This window comes from Colletotrichum godetiae (assembly GCF_030913485.1).
Source record: "Colletotrichum godetiae strain CBS 193.32 chromosome Unknown BDP55scaffold_32, whole genome shotgun sequence".
In the NCBI taxonomy this organism is placed as follows: domain Eukaryota; kingdom Fungi; phylum Ascomycota; class Sordariomycetes; order Glomerellales; family Glomerellaceae; genus Colletotrichum; species Colletotrichum godetiae.
The window spans coordinates 208,523-221,288 of record NW_026851280.1 but is presented as its reverse complement, the minus strand read 5'-3'; the positions used below and the strand labels follow the sequence as shown (position 1 = coordinate 221,288).

At 52.5% G+C, this 12,766-nt stretch overlaps 3 protein-coding genes across 3 annotated transcripts; 1 reads left to right on the top strand and 2 right to left on the bottom strand.

Annotated features, from left to right (window-relative positions):
* Positions 1-4,896: 4,896 nt before the first annotated feature.
* On the top strand, positions 4,897-6,567 carry BDP55DRAFT_556811 (uncharacterized protein; the record flags this gene model as incomplete). Its single annotated transcript, XM_060569627.1, has 4 exons — positions 4,897-5,306; positions 5,382-6,240; positions 6,296-6,421; positions 6,472-6,567. 4 exons carry the CDS (start codon positions 4,897-4,899, stop codon positions 6,565-6,567), a joined length of 1,491 nt encoding a protein of 496 aa, XP_060427242.1.
* Positions 6,568-7,108: 541 nt separating this feature from the next.
* BDP55DRAFT_556679 (Asp/Glu/Hydantoin racemase) lies at positions 7,109-7,906 on the bottom strand (the record flags this gene model as incomplete). Its single annotated transcript, XM_060569614.1, has 1 exon — positions 7,109-7,906. The coding sequence occupies one exon, from the start codon at positions 7,904-7,906 to the stop codon at positions 7,109-7,111; it is 798 nt and encodes a 265-aa protein (XP_060427241.1).
* Positions 7,907-8,945: 1,039 nt separating this feature from the next.
* On the bottom strand, positions 8,946-10,649 carry BDP55DRAFT_695528 (NCS1 nucleoside transporter; the record flags this gene model as incomplete). Its single annotated transcript, XM_060577478.1, has 1 exon — positions 8,946-10,649. The coding sequence occupies one exon, from the start codon at positions 10,647-10,649 to the stop codon at positions 8,946-8,948; it is 1,704 nt and encodes a 567-aa protein (XP_060427240.1).
* Positions 10,650-12,766: the final 2,117 nt, after the last annotated feature.

The window sequence follows — 12,766 nt, the reverse complement described above, 5'->3', positions numbered from 1 at the left end:
AGTGGCCATGGTCAAGTGTTGGTCCGGAGTTCCTCCTCGATTCAACGGAGCATAGCGAGGATGTCGCGGAGTCTGAGGTACCTCATGACTGAATTTCATTACCGCAGACACTTCAGTCCCCGAGAAACACCTAAGCTTAGTCACTTTCGCCTGAAAGGATGTACTTCAAGGTAGTCGTAAAGCTACAAAGTTCATGGCACGCTTGACTTTTGTCAGCAACGTTCAAATTACTCCCGGTAGTTGCCAAACTTGATCAAGAGTCATACATTGTAAAGAAGTTTCCGAAGTGACCAGTGACAGTTGCAGTCTAAGCCACCTTTTCTCACATTGCTTTTGCCACCCAGGGCGTTGTAATCAACAGACTAGGAGTCGGCGCGATTCAATAATCAATATAGCCTAGTACAGAAATTGTTCGAAACCCCTTAGAGAGCAGATAATTTTCGATTTGAACACATGAGACACACAACGGCTTCAGTCTACATGCGAGCATAGCCTACAACTGTTTGAGAGAGATGGCGCATTTCGTTGAAGTTTATGTTCCTTCGTGAGCTTCGTGATGTTGAACTCTTGGCCGAGGCAACGCAGCGCATTCAGATGCAATCGAAAGGCTTAGGGATACCTTTTCACAAAGCAGCTGAACATGTGTGGACCTCAGAGATACCGAAACAATGCCTGGATGAAGTCCGTACCTGAGCATTTGAGGTCACAGATTACACGTGTGTCTGGTCTTTGAGATAAAGCAAAACAATGAGAATCAGAAGGACAGTGTACTTTTTGAAAGCTGCTAAACCGCAACCCTGCATACTTGTACCTTTATTCAAATGCTATCCCGTAAGTGATTGTTGAGTTAACTAGGTAGCAGCGTACAAGTAGGCAACCCATGTTGAGACAAACAAGTAAATCGAAAAACCAAGTGCCGGGCTGGTCTTCGGTCTTCCTCTCCTCCTATACCAGCCTGAAACGTAACTTTGTTTTTCGGGAGGTTTAAATCGAAGCTCAAGATTCTGCTGTAGTCTGGTCTGCCATTCATCGTCCGAAAAAGAAAGGGGGATCGCCATTACGCACACAAGCCTCCCGGCGGGTTAAGCTTCTTTGGCCCGACGGTCCCGACCTGAAAAGCCTGCCGATTTCCACATTTATGTACCTACTCAGTCGGAAGCTTGCATGTTATTTCAAATCGGGAAGAACTAGAATATCATTATTGCATGTACATCTATACTTCGCAGCTTTGATTTTTGTGTTGCATTCAAAGATGGTTAGCTTCCATTGACCCAAGCAATTATGTAGCAAAGCGACTGGTAATGTGAACACCTCATAAGTTCGCTGCCAGATAACCTGAACCCCTCTTTATTCCGCCTGGGTGACTTGAACAGTCGAGAAGATCTAAAACCGCTTCACTTTTGAGAAGAAAACGCAAATCTGCCAGCGGGATACTCTAGGCCCTTTTGATTAGCCGACGAAGAGGGGTAGTTGTCGATTCGAGCCGGGCTTTGCCCACCAGCCCGGCGCTTCGGAGTATCTGGCGGCTATATAGACGACCGTTCATGTGACAGGATCAAAGTTACTAATGTGATAATGATGTGACAGGCAAAGTTTATGTCTAGAGCTCGGAAATATAATAGGAGATACGAAGCGGGCAGGGTGCTTTCTTGAAGGCCAAGTCCCGCGTCCGCAATCTAACGATTCTCCGAGACAACTTCATGTCTGACGAGTTTACTACCCAATTCACAGACAGCATGTGCGTGAATGCATTTACTTCTGCACCTTACTGTCATCCGAAATTTTTTCTTTTGAGTCCAGGGCCATCATATTGTGAGAAAAGTCACACACGGATTCCAACTGAAGGATTAGAAGGGATTAGCGAAAGACCAAAGCTTGAAAATCTGCCAGGCCGTGGAAGGCTGGCCTACGGAGTAGGCAATAGTTGCAACTCTCATAGCAGCCAATTGGACCGAGTCAGATCCTAACCTCAGCAGTTCACGTATGGTAGTTATTGAAATATCGGCGGGAAAGGGTCAATGTGGAAGGCGGTATCATGTTTGGGCCGTGCAAATGACCCTTCTGTCGGAGGAAGCGATGAGCTTCGCCCTTTTCCCCCTCATTTCACATACTACTGCGTAATTCAATCCCAGATTGTTGAGCTTCTTACCGGCCGAGAGGATGCGCTCCGGGCGCGTATATCAACACTGCTCGGGTTCATGATATGTAGTTTCGATGCGACCATACAACCAAGATAGAAGGTTGCTAAAGGCCATTCTGTCCAGGCCATATAACCAGACAGATCAATGATTAGACTGAAGCGATTGCCCGATGCGGACATACGAGTGAAAGCTCTCGGAAATATGGACATAATCGGATGTCGTGGCTTCCCCTACGCCCTAGTTCATACGTTTCTCTCCTCCTTTGCCTGTGTATTCAGGCTTGCTTATTTTCTCTATGCTAAATTTAGATGTGAATTCGGGTACATCGTAAAACAAAGACGTATCCCATTGTGTCACTCATTATCCTGACTCCCCAAACCTCAACATAAATCAACAAAGGCTGATTTCTGAAAAGAAAGAGTGTGCAACATGCTTCAATACGTCGACAATTTCAAACGTGGTATGGGGGTTAGAATTTTGCGCACCTTCATAGTCACCCTGTCTCGATTTCAATGACGCCTGACGCTAGAGAAAAGAGCTTGAAATGTAGCCTACGCTATATACATAATCACCTTGAAGTCGTGTCAGAGCAATACTCGTCGTGAACTTTTAACGTAGGTACCTAAAGGTATGCATGATGAAACGAGGCGTAACGTTGCATAGGAATAAGTATGCTGGACGCCGATAGTACTTTCTTCGAGAGAGCTTTCTTTTTTCCAATAGAGCAAAAGGGGGATTCGGCCTTGAACAAGTCTAGCTATTTCGATTGTGGAAAGTTGCTGTGCTCAGGTCCATACAACTTATCGAAGGCGTATACGATCTGAGCAGAGCTCAAAGAACCTGCTAATATTTTCTTTCCCCCGCTCATCTTTAATCAGCATACTGCACGAAGTGAATCCCGCCTACACGTCATGACAGAGCTAGGGAAAGCGCCTGACCGCTTCTTGCTGTTGGATGAGGTTTGCATGTATTGCCCTGTAAAATTAGTACAAGAAGAATGATACACATACTCATCTTCTTTTTCTGCTAATCCGGTTGGTTGAAGAACACTTGCTGCCAAGAAGAAAGTGTGAGGGGTATGCTACGTAACCATCAAGTGCATGAAAGAAAATGAGCTAAGTCTCCGTAACCACATGGCATCCAAGATCGACAACGACTTCTCAGCCCAACAGACTGTGTGCAATTCTCACCGGTATCTTCTAGCTGAAAAATGGCGTTGGTTGTGAGTTGTCGTTCCAGCCAATAGGTGAGCCGATCAGGCGGTGCAAGCTTGTGGGGGGCAGTCGTCAACCTAAATTCAGGCTGGACCTGCCGTCTTACCTCACCCCACAAACATTTCAATTGTCTGTGCCTATGCCTATGTCTGTGCTAAGAAGTGATCGGCACCCCAAATGCTGGTCTCAAGATGAAACTTGGCGTTGGTTTGTCTCCAAGGCGTCTAGATGATTCTACACCTGATTGATAGGCGGTCTTGAGTGAGCTTGTTCGAAAGGAGTGTGGCAGCGCACATCAGCCCGGACATTGACGATGTGACAAAAGTTGGATATTTCAGGGTTGCCACAGATCTCATGACGATGGTGTGTCTCAGTAGCCGCAGACTCCAGAGTCGGTACGACATCACAAGGGTCAAAAATTCAGGTTGGCTTGACAGTTTTGAGGACAATGGCAAGGAAGAAACAAGATGCGAGGTAAGCTGAACCACCCCCACGGCTGTATCTGTCCACTTGCAGAACTAGAGGTAGTTCAGGCTTATTTCCAGGCCAGATCCGGTTGATTGGGAAATGCGGTGTAGAACCAACAGCGCAACGTGTTGGAGACATGTAAATTGAGGAACAAAGAAATGGCACTGTGACGAGGGTGCCATGCGATCAGTGGCTGCGGCACAGCCACCTCTGGCTGCGCCGACGGCGAGTACGTACCGATATGCCATCGTGCGGTACGTTAAAATCCCGTGATCTTGGCCGATTTGGGAGTGCAGAACCACCGGGGCAGGCGCGGGTGGATGTTACCTTATCGCGCGAAGGAGGAAACAACACACCGCGGGCCTTCCCTCTCACATCGCATCGTTCTTTCCTTCTTTCCCGTCCCTGCGTGTGCCACAAGGAATAAATACGTACCGGCTTAGTCAGGCTGATCGTTTGCTGTCTCGGGGCGCGGCTCCAGTCCACGTCCACCCGACGTCCCCTCCCCCCCTCCACCTCCACCACTCTTCCGGCCGTGTCAATTTCAACCTCGATCTGCCCGTGTGTTCTCCTCATCTCATTCCATGTTTGATGTTTCCGATCCCTCCTCGGACGCCTAGAAAGAGAACCCCTCCTCCAGCAAATTTCAGCCCGGTCAGAAAAACCGCCCCCATTTCGAGGTTGCACAGAGACGGCATCCTCCCGCCGGTTGTACCCATCCGGACCGCATTCATCTACGTATAGGAGATCGGGCCTGCATTTCTTCAGCAAATCTATCCATTCCATCGGCAATTAGCACACGTGTAGCCAGACGGTGGATCTGCACATCCGTCAACCGTACCAGGGAAGAGAGAGGAGGATTCCTTGGGGTGCGCGGCCCCTCACCGTGGCTCAGACAGTAGGAAAACTTACCCGGTTTTCCCTGGCCTGTTTTCCCTCGTGTGAGAAAGATATCCGTACGGATATTGTATCCACCGCCAAACTCCCCGATTGCCCATTGTCCCTCGCCATCATCGCGCAGCCGGATGGGACTCCCGTGACCCGATTCGACGCGTCCGACGCTCGCTCGAATCATGGGCCAGAAACAGGAGGACGACGACTTGCCAAACGGTGATAGCAGACGGCACAGCGAGCCCAGCATCAAACGTCGCCGCATCACAAAGGCCTGCGATTTCTGCCATCGTCGAGGGCGGAAATGCAAGCCCGTGCCCGACGGAGGCGGGGTCGCCTCCGTCGCCAGCCCTGGCGGCACCCCAAGCTGTCTGACCTGCATCGAACACGGCGCGACCTGCACATGGAACCGTGTTGCCGCCAAGCGGGGTGTCAAATCAAGGACGTCGCCTTCCTCATCGGTGAACAATAACAAGTCTCACTCCTTCGATGATGCCGATGGCGATAGGTGGTTCTACGACGAGAGCCGCCACGGGAGCCGGGCCCTCATCTATCGACTCATCGTCATCTTTTTTGACACTGTATACCCAGTGTGCGTTCATCCCACCCTCACCCCTTTTGGTTTACGTCTTCTGCGCTACATTAGATAAGCTAATCTTGGCTGAAGATTTCCATTTTTCGATGAGGTGTCCTTACACAAGGAATGGGAGGCCACCAGCCTGTCATCCAGCAGGGCTTCATTTGCCCGGCTGATGGCTATTTGCGCATTAAGTTCGTGTCACGTCAGAGATGGCGCCTTGTTCAACCCGGATACGCCCACTCCTCTTCTCCCCGAGCATCATGAAGCCTACATGCAGGATGCAGAAAGGGCGATTCCAGAAAGAAATCGCGACATTAGCAGTTCCGAAGCTTTTGAGTATTTACAGGTCCTCGGCACTTTATCGCTGGCCGCCACACAGCTCAAAGACGACCCCCTCTTCCATGAGTGTATGGGCCGTTATCATACACTGGTAGCTCAACATACCTTCCATTTCGAAGCGCGCTGGCCCTCGCACCTAACATACCCCGAGAAGCACGTAAGGCGGCAGTTCTTCTGGTCAATGTACCGCTTGGAGGTTCACGCTGCGCTGATCGACGGCCACGTGGTACGGTGCCCCGAACTGCAGTGCGCCGTTGCATATCCGCAGCAAGTTGACGGCCTCGCCGGCATTGTCGACGCGTCAGGGCAAACCGAGAAGACTCGTTTCAGCCATGGCAGCTGGCTTACCGGCTGGAACTACATTACCGACTTATACCGCGTTCTGGAACACGTCATTGTCCGAATGCGCAAAGATCGACTGAAGACCCTCGACAGAGGGCCGATTCAACACGAACCTCTTATGCCCAACATTGACGACATGCTGCACCTGGTTCTTGGGAAGAAGAGCAATCTTCCACCATATGCCACAAGCGCTTATCCAGCGTCAAAAGATGTAGAAGCGAACCTATGTGGGTTCCAAGTAGCCAATATTGCTTGTACCTTCCAGGTGCGTTCACTTCATTGCATGCCCAGTGCTCCATTAACTAACTTTCAACTCATAGCTACTGCGGATGGCGGCATTCGCATGCCACAACAAATTTGAAGATGCTTGCGGTGCCGCGCTTGAACTCGTACAAGAGATTACTCTAGTGCCGGTAGAGTACTTGCGGGCAATCGGATATCCCATGGTATGCTTCTCTTTTTCTCGACACGACCATGTGCTGATATTGCTACACAGTTGCAAGAGTTGGCAGGAGTCGCTCACTTGCTTAGCAGCTTCATTGCCCGCCAGTTGGTCGACTGGCAGTACTACAAACTTCGCGAAGTCATGTAAGTTGTGATCAGTACGTCCCCTATCTTGCATGCATGCTGACTGTTCAGGACTTCCATGGCTACATTCCTCCAGAGCCTTGCACCGTCTCTTCCTTCAGCAAGTCAAGCAGGCGCACGAATTTTTCAGTATATTCACAAACTAGAAGAAATACTTCTTCGGCAGAGTCAAGCAATACCAACAGTGACAGCAGTACCGGCAGTATCGGTAGCGCCGATCATGCATCATCAGCCGGAGATGACAAATGACCCGCGGGTCATGGACTTGATGCCTCAACCGCCGCCACAGCAGCAGCACCCAGGGTTTCTCGAGCAATATGCGTTACCGAATACTTCCTTTTATAATTTTCAAGCAGATTTTATCGGGAACATGTGGAACAATGCATTTAACGATGGGGCGGAGATCGACTGGGCTGGCGCAATTGAGAGCTGGGGGACGACCTGATTTTGTGTTGATCCCTACTTACCTTATCACCATACAAATATATCAACATCATTTATCGTGGTTACCAGCCCTTGATCTTACATCCCGGATACTTCCAAGCTCATACTAACTGTTGCTCGTCCCTTGTCAATTCCGTGCATCTCACAGCAATTTTGGGCTTGGTAGCAATGTCAGGGAGAGAAAGTCCTGATTTGGTAGAGGCCTCCTCCTCAACCTGCCGCGACAAAAGCATCATCCCTGAACGAACACCGTCAATTGTCCTGATAGAAGGCGGAAGAGCCAAGAGTATATCCTCTTCCAATGCCGCCATACCTGCGCAGCCAAGGATGATGCTTTTGGCGCCGGCGTCGATCAAAGGCTTCGAAAATGTAGCAATACGGTCGACGACCACCCCCCGATCCAAACTCTCCAACTCAAGTGGACTCAGCCCAGTCGCCGCAATGCCAGTAGAATACCCGTCAAAACCGAGGTCACCAACAGAATCTGTCAGTGGCTTCTCCCACGAGGTCCCCGTCGTCACAATGCCGAACTTGCCTCCTTCCGCTGTTGCTTCCTGTAGCGCGGCTTGGAATATTCCCGTGACGGGAATCTTGTCCCTGAGCTGCTCGCGAAGGGCGTATACTAGCGGGTGGTCCGAGAAGCAGCATACGAGGACAGCATGCGGGCGGTGGGTGGAAGTGTACTCTACAGCCCGAGGGAGAACGGCGTTGGTTGAGGATATGGCCTGTGCGTGGTTCTCGATACACGGGGGGCAGTCGTCGAGATCGCGGCCGTCTATGAAAGTGACTTGGAGGGTTGGGGTGGAAGGATATATACGTGTGAGATCGTCTGTCATGCCTGTTGTTGAAATTGGGATGATGCATAGGAGCCTCACTGGCTGGTCTGTTGACGGCGCCATGTTGTTTGTCCGTCTGGAAGAACAAAGGGGACACACGGGTCGTAATGTTGCAGCAGGGTCTAGGTTTTATAGCGACGCGCATAAACGGGATGATTTCTGGCTGTTACCAACCCGATCCTTGATATTGTCTATCAACAGACGATCGTGGACGACTTTCGTTTCTGTGGATATGCCGTTTTCAGCGGTGATTGAAGTGGATGGGCGGTTAAGGTGCCCTGGCCCAATCCGCCGGGTTCCGAGTCAATTGATCTCCCACGGTCTGAATTCAGCAGCTCACCCGCCCTCAACCCCGCCTTTGCGCGTGGAACACCACGTCTTTTGCTTCTTGTTCCCTCCCGCATCGGCACTTGGGGACGATCTTCCATGCAGGGCTCGTACGATGTGGACCCTCTGGAGCTCGTTTGGGTCATTTTGCCCTCTTTGTGCTATCCCAAAGAATGGGATTGAGCAGGGGATGGTTCTTTGAAGTGGATGATGGCGCGGGATGGTGGAGGTGGATGTCACGGTTCACGAGACGAGATGATGAATTGGCGCATTGTGGATTGGTGGTTTTACTGGGGCTCTATGGGAGTAGGCACCAGGGTATTGATTGAGCTGGTGGTTGACTCCAATAAGGCTACAAGATGGCCACCCACTCTCTGCCTTGTGACATCTTGGACCTTCTCTTATCACCATTCTGGTGGTGTGAAATATGCACCCTTCTAGTATGAGTTGCAACCAATACCAGCGACACTAGGAAGACATGCAGATGAACTGTCACATTTCGCACCTTGTTCTTGGGTGTATCAATTCTTGATGGGCCAAAGGTGAACTGCAGATTGGGTCAATGGTACGCTACCGCTTCATCACCTCTTCCGACACGTCACATCTCAATTTCCTCACACTTGAACGCACAATAGAAGTAATGTTAAGTGATTAGGGCCATCATGGCATATTCTAGTCGAGTAGAGACCGCACAACAAAAGGTATCCCGCGCGCTGTAAGGAAAAGACAACAGTAGGCTCGTTATCATAACACACCACCTCACCGACCTATCCCCTCACACCCTCTTCTCATTAGCCTCCGCACGAATCTTGGTAGTCGAATCATCACCTTCAGACGCCTTGGAAGACGACGACGGAAGCTGCTCCCCGTCCAGCACCGGCCTCTCCGCCGGTCCAAACGTACCAAAATAGTCCGCGTCGTCAACCGCATGAGTGTCTCGAATCGGGAACGCAACATGCAGTAGACAATACGACACCACGGCCAGGGTACAACCCAACGGCCAAGCGAGGTAATACAAGTGCGACCACCCCGCCTTCTCAACCGTCGGATCCTGCACCCGCTGCACGAACCCGGGCAGCAGCGAGAACGTGCCCACCGTCCACGACACGCCGGCCCGCCAGTTCACGCCCCCGCGGTACCAGTACACGCTCCGGCTACTCGCCTCGTACAGGTCCGTCAGCTTTAGCCGCCGCGCGCGGACGAGGTAGTAATCTGCAAACATGACGCCCGTCATGGACCCCAGGAAGACGCCGTAGCCGCCCATGACTGTGAGGATCTTGCTTGCGCCGTTGAGGAGCTGCCACGGCTGCATTATGAAGGCTACGGCTGCGGTTAGGTACCCGCCGCGACGGAGGTTGAAGTAGCGCGGTAGTAGGGCGGAGAGGTCGATGCCGTTGGAGAGGGCGTTTTCAGCGACGGCGATGCCGAATTGGGCAAAGATAAAGGCGAGGGCCGCGAAGAAGACGGCGGCGCGGGCGCCGGCGCTGTTGTCGTAGTGAGATTGGAGGGCATCGAGGAAGCGGTAGGGTTCCCAGACCAGTGTGCCCTGTGTCTTTGGGAACAGCTGGGCGGCGCAGGAGGTGCAGACGATGCCGACGAAGGCGACGAGGATGGTGTTGACGGGCACGAAGACGAGCTGGGAGGCGAGCTGGTCGCGGGGACGGCGGGCGAAACGCGTGAAGTCAGACTGGGAGAAGATGTGGGTGCTGATGCCGCCGATGTTTGTGCAGATGCCGAGGGCGAGCATCCAGCCCAGGTGGGAGCCCGTTGCTTGCTGGACGCCGGCGGTGGAGGTGATGTCGTGGAGCATGGGGCCTGCGCCGCGGGCTGTGGCAAGACACCAGATCAAGAGGACGAAGACGGTGGGGATGACGGTGCAGGCGGCGATGGCGAAGGGGATGTGGTAGCGTTCTGGGCGGATGTAGATTAGGGGCAGGCAGAGGAGGGAGAAGATGATGAAGCCGATGAAGTCTGCGACGGTCATTGTGCCGTTTGCAAGGGGTGTATCAAGGTTGTTGAAGGAGGGCGCCATGGAGGCGATGAAGGTGCGTACGCATTGTCCGCCCCAGTAGACTTGAGTAGAATACCATATAAACGACAAGACGATGCGCTGGACGAGCGGAAAAAGAGCGCCGCGCATACCCCAGGAGGCCTTTTGGAGGATGGAGAAGCCGATATGCCACTTTGCTCCCGGCCCGCCGGCGAGGACGCAGATGAGGCCGACGAGGCAGTGGCCGATGATGACGGTCAACATGGCCTGCCAGACGTTGAGGCCGAGGGCGATGAGGGAGGAGCCTGTTGTCCAGCCGCCGATGTTGAAGGAGCCGGTGACGACCCAGAGGCCGACGAATTGCCATGGTCCGTAGGTGCGGCGTGAGGGCGGGAGGGGCCGAGTGTCGCGGTTCATGTAGGCCGTCGTTGCCACGTCCGTCTCGCGGGGGACTTGGACGCGGCGGAGGAGGGCCGATGCGGACGTCATCTTGGCTGTTGGCGGGATAGATCCGCGCCGGGGGTATTAGCCCGAGAAGGCACCGTGGACGCCGTCGATAATTCAGACCACGTCTTCTTTGCTAGTTCCTCTAGTTCAACTTCTCGATGCTGGGATTACGCTGGTGAAGCTGTTGCTGTGAGAGGTGTAGGTGGTGTTCAGCTTGAGGAATGTGTGATGTACGCCGCGACGCCGGCTCTGCGAACTACTGCGATGTATGCCCACCCGTTTAGCAAAAGGGACGGACACCAGGGCGGATGAATGTGGAGGGCGGGTAGATGGGGGTCCGCGCAGGAGGAAACGGGATGGGTTGGGGGCAGTATGGATACAATAGTGAGTGTGTCCGGCCCTCTTCAATGAGATATGAGACGGACTGGACCTTTGGGGATGAGGCGGTGCGGGAGAGATCTGGAAAGGGGAGACGGGGCTCGACGGGGTGGGCGCTAGACCAGACCGTAAGCGGACCGGACGATTCTGAGGCGGGCTCTTTTTTTTTCCTTTGGTTCTCTTCTTTAGCGTTTAGCTTGTCAGAGTTTCGTACGAAAAGCTTAGTTACGTCGCACAGATCGTGGAGTGTTCAGTTACTTGTAACGCGTCGCGGGAAGCGGGCAAAAGGCTAAAAGTTGGAGGCCATGAGGGGACTGGACCGGAGAGAAAGAAGGGGGCAGGGCAATGTTGAAGTTGAAGAGACACAGTGTGATTGGAATTTGGGATGTTCTCCTCGGCTGATATTTGTATCTCTCGAGCGTTCTCATTCGATTTCAATGCCTACGTACGGGATTCGATAGTACCGGGACTCTGGGTCTGAAGGAGCTGGATGCTGGACGCGGAACTTGTCCCGGGCAAAGGACTGGGCAAAGCGGGCGAGACAGGAATCCCAGAAATGTGGTTAGCGATTGCCCAACGGGCCACCGACAGGCTGACAGGGGAGGGAAAAGTAAAGAGGATGAGGGAAGCGGTCTTACTGTGTATGGATTCTCATACATGATGGAGGGTGCGCCTGCGAGCCCTGGCTGACCAAGTGCAGGGTCAGCCTCCACCGATGAGACCACCTCAGGGGTTTCCAATGACCCCAGGGCAATAGTGTAGATGGTGGCCGGGCTTGCTCCAGTCGTTTGAAACAAGATATCAGCACGTCGGTCTACGAATAGCGGGACTTGAAAGCTGACGGAGGCTACGGGAACATCCATGGCGAAAAGGGAGAATGTGGTTGGGGGTTGAGAACTTGGGAAGGGGGGGGGGGGGGGGGTTCTAGAGGCAAGGTTCGTATGAAGCAAGAGGAGGCGCCATGTAATACTTCGTAAGCTGAACTTCCAGGTTTACGGCAAATATCATGTTTGATATCATGCAGTTGGAAGAGAACCTAGACAGAAACACAATGAACACCCCCGCCATCCCTTTCGGACCCTTTCCCTCATGGGATTCGCGGTCAATTTCACGATCCACGACGTGCCCGCCCCTCCACTGCCATGCAGAACCTGCAGCGGTGACGATGATCCCTGGCCCAGAGTGTGGGAATGTGGATAGGGCAGAAGGGGTGCGGACCAGGCACTCGGTAGGGAGGGGAACAGAGAATGGCGCAAGGGTCTTTTCGGGTTCTAGTTCACGCCAGGGGTGTTTCTCTTTTTTTTTTTTTTTCCTCCTGCTTACGGGTATCCATACAGTAAGTATTATTACGTGTTGGATGATGGATCTGGACGGGGAAGGGGGAATGGGATTTTGTTTGCTCTTCAATTTCGCTTGGCGTGTTGGAGCAGGGCGGGTTGACGCCGACCAACCATACGAGACGATGAAGACAGGGTCATTGACCTGATTCTCTTTCAGATTCTAGTCTTTGACTGAGTCTACTAGGCTGCATGTTTTCCCCCACACCATTGCCTCAAATCCGCAATCACATTGCTAGATATCGCCTACGTACAGATACCAATCAGGCTTCATCACCATCATGGCACTTATCCCACATAGCAGGAAACAGGAAAGTTGAGGGAACTGTCACATTCTGGCACTTTGGCATTCTACAGCTCAACAGCTCAACAGCCACTGTCTCGCTGTCTCGGCCGCAAATTCATGTGGCTCGGGAATCGGCAGCGAGTCGCGATTGGCTCGAA